The sequence below is a fragment of the Anthonomus grandis genome, chromosome 2 (genome assembly GCF_022605725.1).
Source record: "Anthonomus grandis grandis chromosome 2, icAntGran1.3, whole genome shotgun sequence".
NCBI classification, from domain to species: Eukaryota; Metazoa; Arthropoda; class Insecta; order Coleoptera; family Curculionidae; genus Anthonomus; species Anthonomus grandis.
This window is the reverse complement of record NC_065547.1, coordinates 20745795-20766056: the sequence shown is the minus strand read 5'-3', so window position 1 is coordinate 20766056 and position 20262 is coordinate 20745795. Positions and strand designations below refer to the sequence as shown.

At 34.1% G+C, this 20262-nt stretch overlaps 2 protein-coding genes across 3 annotated transcripts in view; both read left to right on the top strand.

Annotated features, from left to right (window-relative positions):
• LOC126749023 (structural maintenance of chromosomes protein 2-like) overlaps window positions 1-20262 on the top strand; it is a 445423-nt gene that overhangs the window by 195442 nt on the left and 229719 nt on the right. The gene's annotated exons all lie outside the window — the stretch shown is intronic.
• Window positions 11439-20262, top strand: part of LOC126748988 (pre-mRNA-processing factor 40 homolog A) — a 47738-nt gene continuing 38914 nt past the window's right edge. The window contains exons 1-2 of one of the 2 annotated variants that reach the window (XM_050458570.1): window positions 11439-11666; window positions 20015-20083. In XM_050458570.1, coding sequence (XP_050314527.1) covers window positions 11664-11666; window positions 20015-20083 — 72 coding nt within the window. In that variant the 5' untranslated portion in view covers window positions 11439-11663. The remainder of the gene's footprint in view (window positions 11667-20014; window positions 20084-20262) is intronic. The other variant, XM_050458563.1, reaches the window with a different exon arrangement.

Sequence of the window (20262 nt, the reverse complement as noted above, 5' to 3'; positions counted from 1 at the left end):
GCAAAACACCTCCATATTTGCCAAATGTGAATTCATCGATGGGAAAATTTCGTTTCTTCAACGAATTATAAATAAAATTCTTAAAAGCGTAGACACCAACAAAGCTTCTGGATCGGATGGAATTCCAGCCCTAATACTAAAACGTTGTGCAGACGAATTGACTCCTTCCTTATGTAGACTGTTCACGGCATCGTATAAGCAGGGCCAATTTCCAACAAGCTGGAAAACTGCTCGAGTGCAAGCTGTAGACAAAAAGGGTAAGAAGACGATGCCCTCCAATTACCGCCCGATTGCACTAGTTCCAGTAATATCGAAGATTATGGAGAAAGTAGTCAACCAACAACTGTTAAGATATCTGGAATCATCTGGACTAATCAGCGATCATCAATACGGCTTCCGAAAGCTTAGATCCACCGGCGATCTTCTGGCCTACGTCACACTTTTCTGGACGGAGGCCATGGAGAAGCACGGCGAGTCCCGCTCAGTCGCTCTTGACATTTCCACGGCATTTGACAGAGTGTGGCATGAGGGACTGCTAACCAAGCTCTCCTCAATCGGCATACAAAACTCATTATTAAATTGGATCAAAAGTTTTCTTGAACAACGAACAATCCAAGTAGCCGTCGATGGATACCTCTCCGACAAATTTCTGCATTCTATCCCCCACCCTTTTCTTGATATATATCAACGATTTGCTAGGAACCTATTTCCACATTTAAGTCCGCCAAACCAACGACAGCCGCAAGTTCTCAGAATCTTAGGCATCAACAAGTAGCTTCAACCAACACCGATATTAGAGTAATCTTGGAGTGGGGCGGTAACAATTTGGTCAATTTTAACGCTAAAAAAACGCAGGCTGCAGTATTTACGATGAAGACTAACCTTGGTGGCCCGGAGCTAGTTATGGCAGGGAAAACATTGCCAATAAAATCATCTTTACATCTTCTAGGAGTCGAGGTCACCAATAGTGTGACCTCGTTGCCGAGGTCGCCAGGGCGACTTCCAAAAAACTCGGAGTGCTTTTCAAAGCGAAAAAACTGTATACGCCAGAACAGCTGCTGACTCTTTATAAGGCTCAAATACGCCCTTCCATCGAGTATTGCTCGCATGTCTGGAGCTCTGCACCCAAGCATAGTTTAAACCTGCTGGATTCTATACAGAAGAGAGCTATTCGTCTTATCGACAAACCAGAACTGACAAAGAGTCTGGAGAACAGGAGAAAGGTGGCTGATCTCTGTTTATTCTACCGTTATTATCACGGTAAGTGCTCCTCTGAGCTGGCAGGCCAGATTCCACCCAGGGCTGTTCCGGCAAGAAGGACGCGTCTAGCTATTGATAATATTCAATCATATTATCAATACGCAATTTAACTGTTGCGGCTATTAGGAGGGAAAAACAGCAATATTAAAGTTTTATTTCAGCTCAAAACAATCCTCGCAAAACTTGGGATGCCTTAGATAATCTAATAGTTTATTGCAACAACAAATAATGCACTAATTTACCCTTACATCTTTCGGATTCTAACCTCATTAATAATTATTGACGAATTGACAAAACAGTGGGCTGCCAAGGCAGTTGTGCATATAGGTCTCCTGATGGACCCGTCATGCCCCACCGGGGGTTACCAGAGCCCAACGGCCTTAGAGAAACCGATAAGGCTCTCTGGTCTGAAGGACTTAAAGTCGCTCGGTACACTAAAAGTGTTACCCAAGTATTTGAACCTGGCGCGCGTGAGTGCTGGGCACTCCCCGACTACATAGTCAACAGTTTCATCCTTCTCACAGCACCATTGGCATTCCGGGTTGTCCGCAATACCGATAGTATGGAGATGGCTTCTTAAGTGCCAGTGACCGGTTAAAAGACCTGTCACTAGCCGAATTTCGCGTCTTTTTAGGCGTAGTAGACTTTTGGTGAAACAGGCAGAAGGCCCACCTATGTGCGCTTTGGCCTGTCTCATACCAGGGGACTCAGTCCATCTTCGGTGGGTCCACTTGTCCAGCAGACCCTTCATTGACGCGACCGCAACGCATTTGGCGATACCAACTATGGGTTCCGGCCCCATCGGCACATTCGCGGATCCCAGTCTGGCAAGAGAGTCCGCTTCCTCATTACCTGCATGGTCTGCGTGACTAGGTATCCAGACGAGCTGGACCCTGCATCCAACCTGTACCAGTTTTTTCAGGACTTTTATGCATTCTAGTACAAGCTTGGAGCTTACCTTTGCGGCCGTGATAGCCTTAATGGCAGCTCTGCTGTCCGAGCATATTGATACGACTGTATTGCGGTGTCCGCAGCTTAGGATTTTCTGTCCGCATTTTAATACAGCGAATACTTCGGCCTGGAAGACAGTGGCGTGCTCCCCCAGCGAGTAAGCCCTACTGGTATGTGGGATCCCACCAATAAGCCCTGATCCAGGTCTGTTATTCATTCTGGAGCCATCTGTGTACCAGATGGTCCGCCTATTTAGCAATGCAGGTCTGTTGGAATGCTGCCACTCCTCTCTGCCTGCAATTAGTGTCACGAATTCCTCGCAGTCCACAGTCACTGGAGCCATGCAGTCACTGCCCATCAGAAGGAGAGAACATTCCTGTATGGCCCGTGACCAAATTTTTGCGTGACCGGTCTCGCCAGCACGTAGTTCGCCGAGGACGTAGAGCCTGTACGCAGTCCTCATTGCCTCGAATTGCACAACGAGGTCCAGAGGCGGAAGGCTCAGCAGAGTCTCAAGCGCTCTAGTTGGCGCCGTCTGCATGGAACCCGTTATGCTGAGACATGCAAAACGTTGGACTCTGTCCAGTTGAGCACGAATTTTCGCTTTCTCCGTACATGGCCACCAAACGATAGCCCCGTATGTGAGAAGAGGTCTCGCAATGCGCGAGTAGATCCAGTGGAGGATCTTAGGAGACAGACCCCAGGTATTGCCGAAAGCCCGCCTGCAGGCCCATAGCCCGCAGGTGGCCTTCTTTATTCTGGTGTCTGCATGATCGTGCCAGGAGAGTTTGGGATCCAACTTGATTCCCAGAAATCGAACTGTCCTCTAATGCACGCCACCTAGAGATATAACAGGGGGCGTGCCAAAGTTACGTCTTCTCGTGAATAGTAGGAGCTCTGCTTTTTTTGGGTTAATCCTGAGACCCCCCGAGAGGCACGATATGTCCACCATACGCAGGGCTCTCATTATAGAGCCCTGCATTGAGACGGCGTCTTTCCCTGGGTAAAGGATTACCAGATCATCAGCGTTGGCCTGTGTGTATAGGCCAGCATTGTTTAAAAGATTTATCAGGCTGTCGACCACAAGGCACCACAAGGTAGGGGACAATACTCCTCCCTGCGGGCAGCCCCTAGCCGCCAACATTTCGACAATCTCGTTGTTGAGCTGGGCAGATACTAGAAAATAATGTTCAAATCTTTTTGATAATACTGCTAATTTGTCTTTTAACTTGTTCACGGAGAAAGAGGTTCATGAAATTTTGTTTGCTTTTAAAAGGAACTGTGTCGGATCTGATAATATTTCTTTGGATATATTTATTGTGCATATAATCAATTGCTGTTTAGAAAAAAATATTCTTTTCCCCTATTTTGGAAAAGCGCCAAAGGTCCTTACCTAAATGTAACAAACCCACAAATTTTTCGGATTTGAGAATAATAAGCATTCTACCAGTGTTGTCAAAGATATTTTAAAGAATACTCTGCAATCAAACGGTTAAATATTGTAATGTAAATAAAATAAAACCAGAAAATCAGTACGAGTTTTGTAAAGGCTTTAGTACTTTTTGCTGTAAACGTTTAATTGAGAGATTAAAGTAATAAACACTATAAACTTGTTATTCCCAATGATATTTAGTAATAAGTGCTCTTCACGGAATAGGAATTAGTCTATAAAATAGGAATTAACCTATTTATAAATCCAATAATCTCGGGTACTCCACTGGTGTACTTTCTCATGTGTTGTGTTATCTAAAACTTTATTCTTTACTTTTGGTATTAACTTTTTATTATTAACATTGAATTGGTAGTAAGACCATTTCACAAAATGTCTATGTTTATGGGTGACGTAAAGGCAAAACATAAATGCTATGTCCCAGGCTGCATAGAGCTATATTCTAGAACACTTTGTCTGTGCCAATCATTTTGCCCCAGACTTTATTCTACCACCAATCGTCAGACCAAAACACTAAATAACAAAGCACTTAGAGAGGCTAGGTTGTATAGTTTAGGTGAAGTTACTTGGTCAAGCTCCAAAGTTGAGTATGTACAAAATAAATCAACATACACCATATATACACATTAAAATAAACTGCAAAATATATTACGATATTTAGTGATCGATCCCCATATACATATATTTACGGTCGATTCGTGTCTTTCCATGGCAGCCCGGCCCGTTCAAGAATCATTATTTTGTCAGATGAAGATAGGCAAGTTCGGCGCGGATAACGTGAAACAGACGAAGATACGAGATCCTCTCTATGCTGCTGGGATTGAATTGTGAACGGGCCGGGAAGATTAGCCAGTGAAACAGAGTCGCGCGAATTGTGAACGTTATGCGACACTAAGACTTTTTAAAAAGTAATTTGTTTAAAACGTATAACTGACAGAGTGACCAGTATAAATCTTGTACAATACGATAATTTATTAGGTCACAATAATCTTATATGATCTTAAAAGTAAGGTATAATGTAGATAAAATATGATGATGTAGCCAACCACTTTGTGGAGATTCAGCGGTTCTCACGATAATCGTTTGGTTGACTACGCCATAGGAAAAGTCCATTGTCAGCGGTTCTCACGGATATAACGATATAACTCTACCTCCTTAAGAGGCAAGCATAATGGAATTTGTTTGCTCCATTTCTTGATTCGCGTCTTGATTCAAGAAGAGGTATTGTAGTAAGTCCAGGTTTTAGCTTCTGGCATCTTGGAAGCATCTTTTTCTTCTGGATAACCACCAATATTAATACAATGATGATGAAGCAATAATTAAAATGTTGTTGCATATTGCTATGGTCGATACATCAGGTGAGGTTTCTTCGATTGGATGTAATTGGTTTGTAAGGCTCCTTAACTCATATAAGTCTTGAAGGTTAACATGACTTATATTGGACATCTTATATGATTTTGGTTTTTGAAATTCATATTCTTGAATTTTGGGCAATATCAAAGGTTTTCCTCCAATTAATTGGACATTATGGGAATATGTCTTGTCATTTAGTTTGATTTCACAATTTGTAGGAATTTGGACTAAAGTTGGTTCTTTTAGTATTATGTATTAATCAATTTTACATTTGATCAATAATTGTGTATTTTTGATCGGTAAAATCAAAAATTGTTCATCTACAATTTGTTCAATGATTGGTTGAACTGAATGAGTTTGTATCGGTATGCAGCTTGTCGGTGGATTTAACAGCTCTGTAGTACAACTGTCTTGCGGATGGAAGTTCTCGAGGCAATAGAAAGTCTATTCAATTTCTGGACATATGTTGTCTTCGAACTGAATGTCATCTTCTTCTTTTTCTTGTGCCAAATAAGAATATTTTGGGATAATGATGAATTATTTTGTATAATAGGGAGTAAATGATTAAAGGCGGACTGTTTAAGTTTTAGGGACATGTATAGCAAAAATTATTTTATGATCAGGAAAATTTACTTGTGTTCCAAGAAATTGATACTATGACAGAATATTCTTAAAATTTGGTAATGCATTAGAGTCATAAATGAATCTGAGACTATCGATCAATTCTTTAATTTCATTAACAGGTATTATAGAGTTATGGACAGTATTAAATTTTGTAAACGGAATTGCATTTTCAAAATTATCTATTAATATTTTATTTTGTGTGATATTTATTAAATATTCTGTTCTTAATATTAAACTGTGAGTAAGACCTATGAAACTTACAGGGTTTGAAGATTTTTCTTGATTAATTTAATATTTTAATTTATTAAAATGTATTTGAGTATTATTAAGTTGCTGTTTTATTAAAGTTGTATCTATGTAATGCAGGAAAGTATGTTTAGTAAATATTATTTTAGATGGTCCTAGAGAAATAGAAAGAATAGGAATTTAATATTGAATAAATTAATTTAACATATTGAATAAAAACATTGTCACTACGTGTCTCTTGAAGTGCTTGGAAGATTACAAGCATCAGCGTCAGTAGGATCTTCAATTGCATTTTTATCCTCCTGTAAAGATTTGTCTTGTATAGTCTTAGGTCTTCGAGCAAGGTTTTTATGATATGTTCCAGAATTAGTTTTTAATTTAATTGATGTTTGATCTTTTACAACAATTTTTAAATTTAGGTAATGCTTTATTTCGTAGCTTTGCTCTAATATAAGTGTGTTTAGAAGGTTCAAAATCTGGAGCTTCGTGACGATTCAAGTTTCTTTTGTCTATAATTTCTTTTTTTATAGCTTGGTTATTTTGTGCTATATTATCATAAATCTTTTGACAAGTTTCTTTGTGTTTTTAAATATAATCGGATTCAATAATGTGATAATTAAGATCAAAAGGGTTGTTATTATTTAGATGACCTTTAACAATTTCAAAAGGAGTAAATTTGGTTACACTATGAATGGAATTATTATAACCAAGTATAACACGTTTCATAAGTTGTTCAGTTGTTCAGGTGATTTTGTTCCTCTTTAAGACAATTATAAGCTTCTATTATGAATGAATGAACTCAGTAGAATGAATGAAATCGTTCTACTGAGGAATTAGAATTACTATTTTTTGCAATAGTATAATGTAAAATTATCTCCATAGAACTATCAGTTCCACGATCACAAGTTATTGGAAGGGGTAGACTATGGTGGGAAATAAAATTCATGAAACAATCTATAATGCAGGGGCCAGTCAAATTTTTAAGAGGATATGCTTGTCGATATCTAGAAAATACATCAATTATTGTTAAGAATATTACATTATTTAATCTAAATGAATCAATATGAATTTGTTCAAACGGTTTTGAAGTAGAAGGGGTTAAATTGAATTTTAGCTGGTGGGTTTCTGTCATATTTATTTTTCTGACATATCACAAAGATTGACATATCATTCAATATCCTCAATTATTTTAGGCCAATAAAATCGAATACTTAAGGCGGATTTCATTTCGGAGATTTCCCCATGATATGTTTTAGTTATGATATGTATGATAAAGTTTAAAATTTTTCTTGTTGTTAATCGGGAGTTTCTATATCTTGGAAAAATGTTGTTTGAAATAAAACGCATATAACCGTTTTGGTTTTATAAATTCTTTCAGGAATCGAATTATACTGGGAACTGTAATATAACTGGATTATTTCTAGGAATAACTACTAGAATTTTTGTATTTTGAAATATCTGTAAAAATTGACATTTAAGAGTATGAATATCACCTTCAGTAATAAGAACTTGATTTTTATAAACATTGATTATTTTTAAGTTTGGTAATATTGTCTATAGATAGGTAACATGGCCAATCTATGGTAGACAATATTAGGTAGATGAGTAAAATAAAAAGAAAATAAATAATAAACTGTATATTCCTATACCTTCTGTCTCATTAACACACAAAAATATGCTTATAATTCTACCATTTCTAATCCGCAATAAATTGCTTTATTTTTATTCATTAGGCCGTTTAAATTTCAAATCTAAACTAAATAGGTAGCACCTTATTAAAATCTAACAATTTATATATACTTATTTAGATACATACTTTGCATTCATATATTCACAACATTGTTTTTAAATTTTAAAGTAGCATTGTATTCATTAAATTATTTTAACACGCTTCATCTTGTATATTAAAATCATCAACATAAATAACCAATTATAATAACATAAATAATTACACATTTATTTACTCTGTTACTACCAATTTTACCGCACCAAACAAATCACATAAAAACATTTTTCTTTCTAATGCTCTGTAGCGTAGTATAGATGTAGTGATAAATAAGCACATTTCTCAACTAAAGTCGAAATTATACCCATTTGTAGTTACGTCATCCAGGTGAGAAAAAACGTATGGCGTAGATATTTTTGCCAATCAATATTAGGTTAGAAACTTTACCATCGCCTTCAGAAATTAATAGTCTGCTATGTATTTTTATACGTTCAGAAATTAACAAATGATTTATTTTAGCAGCATAATATGCTTATTCCCAAAATATTTTAAAAAATCTTGTAGTATTTATTGTATTATTAACAAACTTAACAATTAACAAATATTATTATAATTAATCATAAATAATGGGACATAAACAACAATTCCGAAACGGAATTGCACTTCAAATTGAGAATGTGATAGAGCGAGCCGCAGATGCAACAAAATTGAGCACAACAACGATCGCAAATATAAAGAAGAATGGGATAAAATCAGATCAGGATTACGCTGCTCATATATTTTCCAAGCAAAAGACCGCAAAAACCAAATCTACAACATATTTGAAAAGTAGAATTCGGCACAAGCAGTAGATGTAACAAAACCGAGCTTACAAAAATTGTGAATAATGGTATAAAATTATTTTAACTCATTGGGAAAAATTTAGATACTGACAATTTAATTTACTTATTCATGAAAAAAATGCTGCTTGAAGGAATATGTTAACATATTAAAATGAAAATACCATTCCAAAAAATGAAACATACAAACTCAAAAAAAACACGTCATATTGCATTACCAAGTTAGTGAAATTGCAATGATATGATGAAATGAATACTTAAACGACGATCATAAAATAAAATTTGCTAGAACAAAAAAGCTTAATCAATCTCGTCAGTATTGTCAGAGTCAGAACTGAAATCAGAGATATTATCTTCATCATCGTCGTCTTCGTCAGTCGTAATCACAAGTGGCAGAATGTCATAGGCATCACACACTTGTATTGCCTCCCAAGCCTTTTTAATTACCTTTTCTGTATAAAAACATATTTTTGCCAATGATCTATAGAAATTTCGTTTATTACCCTTTCCCATGTAGTCAGAACTTCTGAAGGTGACCCCTTAAAATTGGAAATATATTGATCATATTTTCGTTTACATTCCGACCATACCAGTTCAATTGCATTAAACTGGCAATGATATGGTGGCAGTCGCAAAATTTTGTGTCCTAAAGGTTTCACATATTCATCAAGGAAGTACTTTTTTTCACTAGGGCAGTTTCTGAGTGCAATACTCCATATTTTATCTTTCATGGCTTTTTCTGGAAAGCCAATATTCTTTTTCTTCAACCATTCGGTCAGTCTCTGCTTTGTCCAAGATTTTCTCGGGATTTCTTCTAATAAACCAGAATGGTAACTTGCATTGCCCATGATTATTTATGACTTTGGGGGAAGATTTGGAACCAGCTGAGTTTTAAACCAGTTTTCGAAGTTTTTCCTGTTCATATTGTCATGATAATCTCCCGTCTTTAATCCACTCTTGAATATTAAATTTGCACCCTTGATGAAGCCATCTTTGGTTCTGGCGTGGACCACGATATAACGATGACCTTAAAAATAAAAGATAATTCAATTCTCTTCTTTTAGAAATCATTCTTCCAGAACATAAATTTAATATAATTAATAAGTAATGTTCCATGCACATACGAGTAGTGTATGGAGTTAAATTCCCTCATATTGTCTTAGAGAGAAATTATATGAAACTATGAAACAGATGAAATTATGAAGTTAGAGAGCCCTTACAAGGGCAATAGTTTTTATTCAAGAAAAATCTAAAAAGATAACCAGCTAATTTTTACCTTCACTGTTTTTCCTTGCATCCGTGTACTTGGTGTCATCTTGCCAGGTACTACGAAATGATTCCTTGCTAAAAATCCACGTCTCGTCATTTCTATTTTTGATATACCCCCTTAAAAAATTGATTCTTTTATGAACAATATTTGGCAAGTCCATCAAATATTTTCTGTTATTTGATTTTTTCCACTTGAAGCCTATACTATTGATCCATCTTCTTAAGGAGTCAATGGAAAACTCAAAATATTCAATTTCTTCCCTGAACTTTTCTCTTATTGTTGCCAATATTACATATTCTTTTCTGGCGTACATAGAATAAATTGTGTCCTGAATTCTATGTTTCAAATATGTTGTAATTTTGGTTTTTGCTGTCTTTTGCTTGGAAGATATACGGGCTGCGTAATCCTGATCTGATTTTATCCCATTCTTCTTTATATTTGCGATCGTTGTTGTGCTCAATTTTGTTGCATCTGCAGCTCGCTGTATCACATCATATCTCAATTTGAAGTGTAATTCCGTTTCGGACTTGTCCCTTTTTCAGTTGAAAAAAAGCCAATTTATTTAAAATCATCAGCTGCGATTGTTCATTATACCTATTATATCTTTTTTTAGGCATTATCTAACACTTTTCAAAATAACTTTCAAGAACAAGTTGACAAACTTGTTCTTGAAAGTGACAATATTTGACAATATTTTTGATTGACAGTGACGGATATTTTATTTATTTCGAATGATATTTTTTTTATTTCACATAACCTAGTATATAAAAGATGAATAATCATCAGACACTATTTTTTTTCAAAAGTTTATTGTCGCCGCTGTTTGGAATATGCTAAACAAAGATAAAGAAAAATGACGTCATTACAAATCGGTATAATTTCGACTTTACATATTATACTGCGGTACAGCGCCGCCGAGTTTTATGGTGGTCTGTGCTGTAGTATGGTATGTAAATACGCGACCGGGTACACTTTTTAACACAGGATTGCGTATCTTCCCAAATATTCAATCAACGTTAATATCCTCTATTGAATTTTTGTTAATAAAATAGGGATATCATTAACCTATATATCATTTTATTAACCTAACTTAACATTATCATTAACCTATAATTATAATGTCTGTTAGATGTATGATAAGAAAATAGCACACAATATTTTCTGATCTGTTTGGATTGCCATAGTCAAGTCCTAACAAAACACTTTTAAACATTTTTAGATTAATTCTAATTTATATAATATCTGTTATAATAAATTATTGTATATTATATAAATAATTTTAAATAATAATTTTTTAGGAAAATTAAATAATAAATGGATTAAGGGAAAACATTGTTTTATTTTCATTTTGAAATTGGTGATATGTTGTACACTATTGTAAACTGATTATTGAAGTACATTTACTCATTTAGATATGTATGTCAAATAAAGCTAAAGAATTTTATTTTATCCTGACCAATATCTGATGCCTACACCTAATCAAAAAGTAACCTTTATGATTAGGCGTTTGCTATGGATATTGCGATTAAGTAATAACATGAGATTTATTATTAAATGAAATTTGAATTTTCCCGCCCTAATTTGGCCACGCCTTTCTACGATTTTGATTGATCCAATTAGATACGTCAAACTGTCAAGTTATTTACAATAGTTTCCGTTGTCAAGCGAGAGGACGCTAGCAGATTTGTCATTTGTCAGAAGAATTTCGATCAGTTTGTATGCAATCACCACTTCTGTATATATTTGTGTTCTGTGGTTTTAATTGTTTTATGTCTTGGGTGAAAATCGCTTTCTTTATGGAAAATCCTATCTGAAACCTAAGATCCAATATAAATGTTATACATTTTCTGATTTATGTTCCTTATAATGAAAAGAAAATTATTTAATTTAATTAGTCAGTGAGCCTTTTTATGTTGTTCCTCTCCTATTTTTTTCTTTGAAAAAATGGTAAGCTAATTTTTGTTATTTGTGGTTATGAGTGGTTTAGCAACATTTTCAAGCTTTATTTTTTAAGGATTTGTTTTGTAAATTAAAGTATAAAAAGTATTTACTGACAAAGTAAAAGAATTAGAGAGCATAGCCTGAAAACCTGGAAATCAAAGATAATGTGTTTACTGTAATTAACTTGACAAGAAGACAAGAAAAAAACCAAGAACAAAAACTTTCACACCATGGTTTATTCCCAGTCATGATCAAAATTAACAGCAACATCACATACAAGATTTAAGCTGTGCTTTAAATACTCTCTGGTTCACAACAGTCTAACCTGTCACAGTAATTGTTAGCAGATAAGTCCTCCATTGACTTGATAATTTGTCTTTTGTCATACAACAATGATCGAATCATCCCAAAGCAACACCTCTGAAACTATAGCTATATAACCAAAGAGCTTACTGAGTAATACTTTGTGATTCACACAATCAAATGCTATGGAGAAATCAAAGGAGATAGCTGTGGTGTCAACAATATTCAAGTTTAAATAAAAGGTCTTCTAGAAAGGCAACTATGGCATCATTCATGAAAGAAAGAAAGAAAATGTGCTATATTACATAAGACAACAAAATCTTGTGTACAAGCATCCTAAAAACTAAAAAATTCCAAATTCACTTTAAATTTCAAATTTCAAACATAACATCTAAAACACTTTACCATAAAATTTACACACATTTCCAAAATGAATCATAACAAAACAGATTGAGAAAAAAAAGCATCTTTTTGATAAATTTCATTAAAAAATAAGTAAAGCTGTCAATAAAACAGAATTTAGAGGAAGTAAATTAAATTATTTAATAGGAAACAAAACTAAAACACTAAAATGATGTCAGAGCACAGGTTAAAAGGTATCATTAAAAAAATCGTCAAGGCTATAATATGCCCTGGATAATAAAAGTGATTTTAATTCCTTTTTGAATTTCTTAACTTCTAAAATTTGTCTGATACATAGAGGAACATGGTTGTAAATCTTTTTGCTAAGGTATATAAGTGAGTTCTTGGTGAGGGAGGATCTAGGGATTGGTAAGGGAAAATTGTTAAAAACATTTATGAATAAGAGTAGCTGTTTCTAAGATAAAAAGAGAAAAAAGAGTTAGGATTTTTTGAGATATAAAGAGAGGTTTACAAGAATCTCTTAACCCAGTGGAACATAGGTATCTAACTGCCTTTTTTTGAATCACAAAAATTATGTTTAATAATCCCTTGTTGCTTAAACCCCAAAAAGGCAAGCCATAACGAAGATGGGACTCAATAAGAGAAAAGTACACTGAACGTGCAACTACCCCTCCCAGCTCATGCCCCGCCATTCTTACTGCAAAACATCCAGAGGATAATTTTGATACAAGATGTAGGATATGATCTTCGAAGCGAAGGCGACCATCAATGGTAATACCAAGGAACTTACAGCTTTCTTTGTTTTGCAAGGGGGAGTTTTCACTAAACATAAGGCCCTGAATGTCACACTTAAATCCCATAATAAAGGTTTTCCCCACATTAAATACAAGGATCTGGAATCGGATAAACATCCAGTTACTGTTACTTCTGTTACTGTAACCCTTTGGGTACAATTAGACAGATAGGATTCTAGCCATTGCAATGCCACACCTCTAAAGCCATAATTACTGAGCTTAGACAGCAGTATTCCATGATCTACACAATCAATGCCTCGGATAAATCGCAAAACACTGCCGCCGCGGACTCTCCAGAATTTAAGGACACATAGACACTCTCCAAAAAGCCGAAAACAGTGTCATGAGTCCCTTTTCCCGTTTGAAATCCAAACTGATTTGCAGATAAAATGCAATTATGTTGCAAAAAAGATAAAATTCTGATTTTTGCAAGTTTTTCAACTATCTTGGAGAGGGTGGATAATATAGAAATTGGATGGAAATTAGAAGGCTCACTCAAATCTCCACCCTTATAAAGAGGGATAACCACTGCCTCCTTCAAACATGCTGGAAAGATGCCATTATGAAAGGAATTGTTTATGGCAGAAGCTAAGGCATTCAATGCTGAGTCAGGCAAAAGGAGTAGTAATTTTGATGATATCCCATCAGCTCGAGCTGATTTATGGTTTTTTAAGCTTTTAATTGCATCTCTAATGTCAGTAAGGCTAACAGGATAAAAGAAAAAAGAATTTTGAACTGACACTACTTGTTGAATATAATGGAAAGGATCAATATTAGTATTCACATCCTTGAGCAATACAATAGCAATGAGGAATATTACAGTAATAATCATTTAAACTATTTGGTCTTACTTCTGGTTCTGAAACTTTTTTGTGAGAATGCCTGAAGTCATTTATAATTGACCAACATTCTCTCTGCCTATTTGAGGACATATTCAAGCGGTCACTATAACATTTAACCTTTGCTGCTTTTATCATCTTTCTGTATAGACTATGATATTTCTGATGATAAAGAATAATGTTTGCATTAGTTGTAAACTTGCACAACTTAGCCTAAAAATGGAGGTTTTTAGCTGAAGTTCTGAGGCCTGCTGTGACCCATGGTTTTCTATTTTTCATTTTAAGCCTCTTTTTAGGAAAACACTGATTGATCTTGTCACATAGCACATGAAATAACAAAGTAAACGGGTCAGGATCCATTTCAACTGCATTCCAATTAACCAAACCCTTCCTAACCCTTTGTGGTTCATCATTCTTTGCTTAACCAACATTTCTATGTTTCTGAATAGGCATGGTAAAAGTAAGATTTATTGACAATGTTGTTAGACCAAAAGTAAACTGTGGTTAATTAAGAATTAAAATCTGCCTTGAAAATCTTCTAACTTAAAATTAGTGTGGCTTTACTTTGGCAAGATTGAGCCTGGCTAAAACTGCTTCGGGTCACAAAACCTTGAAAAAATTATTTGTATATCACAAACCTGTTCTGATCACAAACCTGTTGAGTTAAAATTTTTACAAAAAAAAACTATTAGTGTTCTACTACTAACTGGAAATAAAGATAAATGCAGTTCAAATCTGCTCTTTATTTAGAAAATATTTTTTGAATGAATGACTAGTTTCTAAGAGTAAATTTACACTAATATCTTCCGTTAAAATAATATAGTCATACCATTGCTCACAATGGGGGTTAAACAATTAACCCCCAATTAAGGGGGGCTAAAATGTCTGGACAATGTCTTCACAAATATTTTTTTCCAGAATTATAATATGAAAACATCTCTTCGTCAAATCATTCAGGAATAGCTTTTCAATTCAGACTGGCTTGCCACAGAGTGGATAATGCTACTCATATACAGTATTGTGCAAAAAGATAGCAACATTGAACTTTCCTGTTATATATCTTTTAGTATCTATTTTATAGGTAAGGTTTATATATTATTTACAAGAATAGTTAGAGCCTGTTTATATTTTCATATTATCATATTTTTTGTATCATAATAAATAAAACACCAAATTGTTTTATGCAAATTTATTATTCAAAAATATAGCAACAAAAAATAGTTATGATTCTAAAAAATATATAACCCAACTAAATTAAAATCAATTCAATATTTCGTGTAGTACTCCTTCTCCTTTATAACATCTGCACATTGTCTTGTCATGGACTTAATTAATTTCATAATATAGTCATTGTTCACTTCTTTCCAAGCCTTTTCCACTATTTCAAAGAGAATATTTGTATTAGAGCATGTTAGGTGCCTGATTTTGGTGTCAATGTAATGCCACAAATTCTCTATAGGGTTTAGGTCTGGCGATTGATTGATGGCCAGACCTATATATGGCCTTGCTATATTTATGCACAATACTGTATGTTATAGAACTATTGTCATTGAAATATTAAAAATATTATACATTTTTATCATATGGTTGAGAGTTTTACCTGGGAAAAATATAGTCATTGATGACAATGTGAACTTGTCTTTTAATTACTTGTCGACTCCATTATTCTTGCATCCATAAACTGTATCCCATTGAAATCTAAGTCAGTTAGTACTGCCAAATGCTAAGCGGCATTAAAATGGTTTGATAATTCTCTCAGAGATGTGAGGGACATGCTTTGTTTCTTGAGACAGGTTAACACACTTCACCCAAACATAGTTACCTCTGAAACTGTTTGCATTTATCAAAGCAGATACCATAGGGAGATTGGTTTAAATGATAAATTTATCAGGCAAGTAAACTGTCCCAAGCTATGTGGAAAGTGATAAAATCGCATGTTCCTATTAAACTGAAAGAATTGTTTTCCTTGGCTCATAACAATCTTTCGGATTATTTGATAGGCAGTTGTGGACCAGTTTTTTTTTGACTGAGGTGAGCCATGATCAAGTTCATCAGGTGATTGATGGTCTAAAAAATTGTAAAAGTACAGATTCTTTTGATCTAAACACTAGACTTATAAAAATCATAAAAAACTTGATTATAGTACCACTAAGCTAATCAATTTGGCAATGTCATGAGGAGTTTTTCCTAATTGTCTTAAAATTACTAAGTTAATTTCACATTCATAAAAAGGGTCCTAAGTTTATTCTTGAAAATTAAAACCTTATTTTGCTAATTTCTATACTTGGAAAGATCTTTGAATCTCTGTTTAAGACATAGATTGAAGGGTATTTCGAACTTAATTCATTGTTCTATGGAAAACAGCACGGCTTTAGGAAATAACATTTAACCAGCTTGGCAGTTATGGATTTGTATGAGAAGGTGCTTGAGGGCTTTGAGGGTGGCTTACACTTTCATTTTATGACTTATCAAGAGCCTTTGATTGTGTTGAGCATGATATTCTTCTACAAAAATTGAATTACTACAAATTGGATGCCAGTAGTCTTCATTTGCCTTATCTGAATGACAGAAGTCAATATGTATTGTTTGCAGGGGTGTGAATCGCAGAGTATACCACTGAAACATGGAGGTCCATAAAGCTATGTTCTGTGGCCTATTTTATTCTGGGTTTATGTTTTAATCTGCCTATTTGCAATACTGGCTCTGTAACTTATCTCTATGCAGATGACACAACTTTATTCTAATTGCTGATGCTAGTGAAGTGAATATTTCTTGCATATCTCAACGAGGGGGCTGTTTCAAACAGATTATGTTTGAACATAACCAAAACCCAGCAGATTATTTTTTCTCTTCGAGATCTTGGTTCTATCCCTCTTAAACTGTTTTCTTAAAATTTGTTCTTAAAGGAAGTATCAGAAATTTTTTCAAAGCAATTCGGCACTTCCGACGGAAAACAATAGGCACTTTATGGAATCAGAGTGACAAGCACATATTGAATTTAGGCAATCTCTAAATTTAAATTTATTAGACAAATCAAGGAGGTCAATATTAATTGAAAATCTTTTTACATTTTCAACCACCGATATTATTTATTTATTTATTTATTTATTTACGGAATCCATTAACAAAAGTGTTACATAGCATACCCATACAAACATATATATCCACATATATCTATAAATCAATGAAAGGTGTAGATGAGTTAATTAATTAAAGCCCCTATGAAATAATATTCTTTAACTGCCCCTTAAAAGATGTAATCCTAGAGTCAAAAAAGCTTATCTGTCCTGACAGACCATTGGCACTTCAAGCCATTCATGTAATTGGCTCATTAATACCATAATTGGTATGGTGGAATGGGACTGAAAATATTTCTGATTATCTATTTAATCTGGAAGGCACCCTAAGTTTAAAAAGACACAATAACTCGGGACAATCTATAGTAGCATTTAAAACCTTATGCATAAAACATAAGTCAATTAATGTTTTTCGTGACTCTAATGTGGGTAAGTTCAGGTTATCCCTGACCCATTAATAGTAATACTCCTGTCTCCTGTAACCACATCTAAAAGTAGCCACCCTTAAAAATTTATTTTGAGTTTTTTCAATCTGCTCAATGTAGCAGTTATATGATGGGGACCACACAATTGAGCCATACTCCAAGATGGGCCTAACAAGAGAGCAATAAAGTAATCTAAAAGTAAACAAAGACAAATCACTTGTAGACCGTTGGATAAAACCCAGCATTTTCATTGCCCTACTAGTCACCTGATTGATGTGACTTTTAAAAGACAACCTGGAGTCAATAAATATTCCTAAGTCAGTAACCTCTGTTTTGACACCAATTGCTACATTATTTATTTTATAAAGAAAAGCTTAGAAAAAGTAATCTTAGGGCACTTATTGATATTAAGGGACATTCTATTCAAGTGGCACCAATCAAAGAACAAATTAAGGTCTTTTTGCAGGAGCACAGCATTGGAAAGGGATGTCATAGGCCTAAATAGCTTCACATCATCAGCAAACATTAGCACACAACAATTTTCAAATTTCCAAACTAAATCAATCAAAAAGAGGCAAAACAAAATAGGGCCTGAGTGAGAGCCCTGTGGCACCCCAGATGGCACCAAAATTTCAGAGGAACATGTACCTCCAAGATTAACAATCTAGGTTCTACCTCTGATAAATCCCGAGATCCACTGAAGAAGAGGCCCCACAATACCTAAAGCCCTAAGCTTCTGCAAGAGTACCCCATGGTTAACCCTATCAAAAGCCTTGGAAAAATCTGTATATATTGAGTCAACCTGAAGTCCCTTCTCCAAGTAGCGGTAGAGGTAGTTGACATATAGCATTGACTTGCTCATCCGAATAGACGGATGAAAAGTATTCTGCAAACATATCTGCCGTATCCGAGATATTCATACTAATCCTTTTATTGTATGTCATTCTGGAGGGAAGGCTAAAACCAGTTCTTTTATTTCGAATATATGACCAGAAGTACCTCGGATTGCTAGCGAGATTCATTTCCACCTTATTAATATATTGTTGATAGCACAACTCTCCTAGTACTCACATTGATGTCTGAAAAATACAAATTCATCATATTCCTGCTGTTGACCACTAATTTTAAACTTTTTGTGAATTTGTTTCTTTTTTATGATCAAACTGCGAAGCTCTGAAGAAAACCAACATGGAAAAGAAGAACTTTTATACCTCTTTAGAGGAATAAACCTTTCCATTGAGGAGTAGATCACATTATAGAAAATTGAAACTATGACATCAATAGAGGTCTCTCCCAAAAACAATTGATTCCAGTCTATCCCAGCAAGACAATCGTTAATTGCTATGTAATCTCCCTTACCAAAATCATAAAAATATTCCTCATATATCATATCATCAGAATTTTCTGCACAACAAAGGTCTATTGCACGTTCGACACTAATTAAATCTGAGCTACTAAATACAACAGACATTATGTTACTTGTGTGACTATAATGGTAGTTCAAAGAATTTGGAAGAGTGGGAAGGCTGCAGACAATTAAATTGGTACCAACACATTTATTACTTAAGAGAGCTATGTCAAACTTTCTAATAGAATTGTCATTTAAACTAAAAACTTTAAGCTAAAATAATTATAAATTCATTAATAGACAAATTAGAAATATAACAGCCAGTCACATGAATAATCTACTAAGTCCCTAAATTTACAAAATGTTTTGATTTTACAACAATTTCAGAGGCTATGAATTCTTTTATTAAATAGTGATTTATGTTTTTTGCAAAATTGTCAGTGGGAATAACAATATTTTTTAAATTGTATTCAGGATGATGCTGCAGATGAAGCATTTTCATGGGGTCTTCTCTACTAGTTGGTTTTGGGTTGAAGAAAAGACCTGATTTTCTAGGTTGACCTTAAAGTGAACAAGTTCTAACAAATAATTTTCTTTTTGACTCTGGAACAAAGTCTTTCTTTATTTATGGTTGTTAAGTCTGCAATATAATTTTTCTGTGAATCTGTGTTAAATTTATGTGTTACAATTTCTTTCTCAGTGTGTTTAGGTTGATTATTAAATCTTTATTCAAGGAATTCAATTTATTAAGTGTAATAGTAAGTTCATACTTGTCCTTTTTTAATCCTTTATCAGAGTAAATATAATTAACTCTGTTGGTAATTTAATGGTTAGTTATGCAAGGGAATTTTTTGTGTGCTAGTTATAACCCAGAGTTGTATTCAAGAGTATCACTTAGGGGGATTGCCACTTAGAAACTTTTCAGGGGGACTCAATATTTTGAAAAGATTAATAAATATAATTTGTATTAAAAGTTTATTATAGAAAATGTATAATATATATAATATATTTGCTATGCATAATGATGACATCATTCTTCTTCAACAAGTTTTGTGAGATATTTTTATATTTATATTATTATTATATTATATACTGGTTGACAATGTTCATGATGTAGTCCATTTTAAATTAACATCTCAACATGTAATAAAACATAATATTATGTTGAATAAATGTTTACATTCCTATAATTTTTTTGTAACTAGGATCCTACAACTGTTCCAACTCCAAGCTTTGTGTCTCAAGGCATAGCCACACCTCCTCTCATGCCCCAAGTAAGTAAATTTTTTTTTGTTTTTCATTTCACAATTTTTTCATTTCATAATTTTTCTAAGTTATACTAAAAAACTATATAATCATTTCTATACTGACACTATTATAGAAATATAAAGTAGTTTTACTTAAAAGTAAGGCAGAGGACATCCATACTTTTTTTACTTTTTTTTCAAAAAGT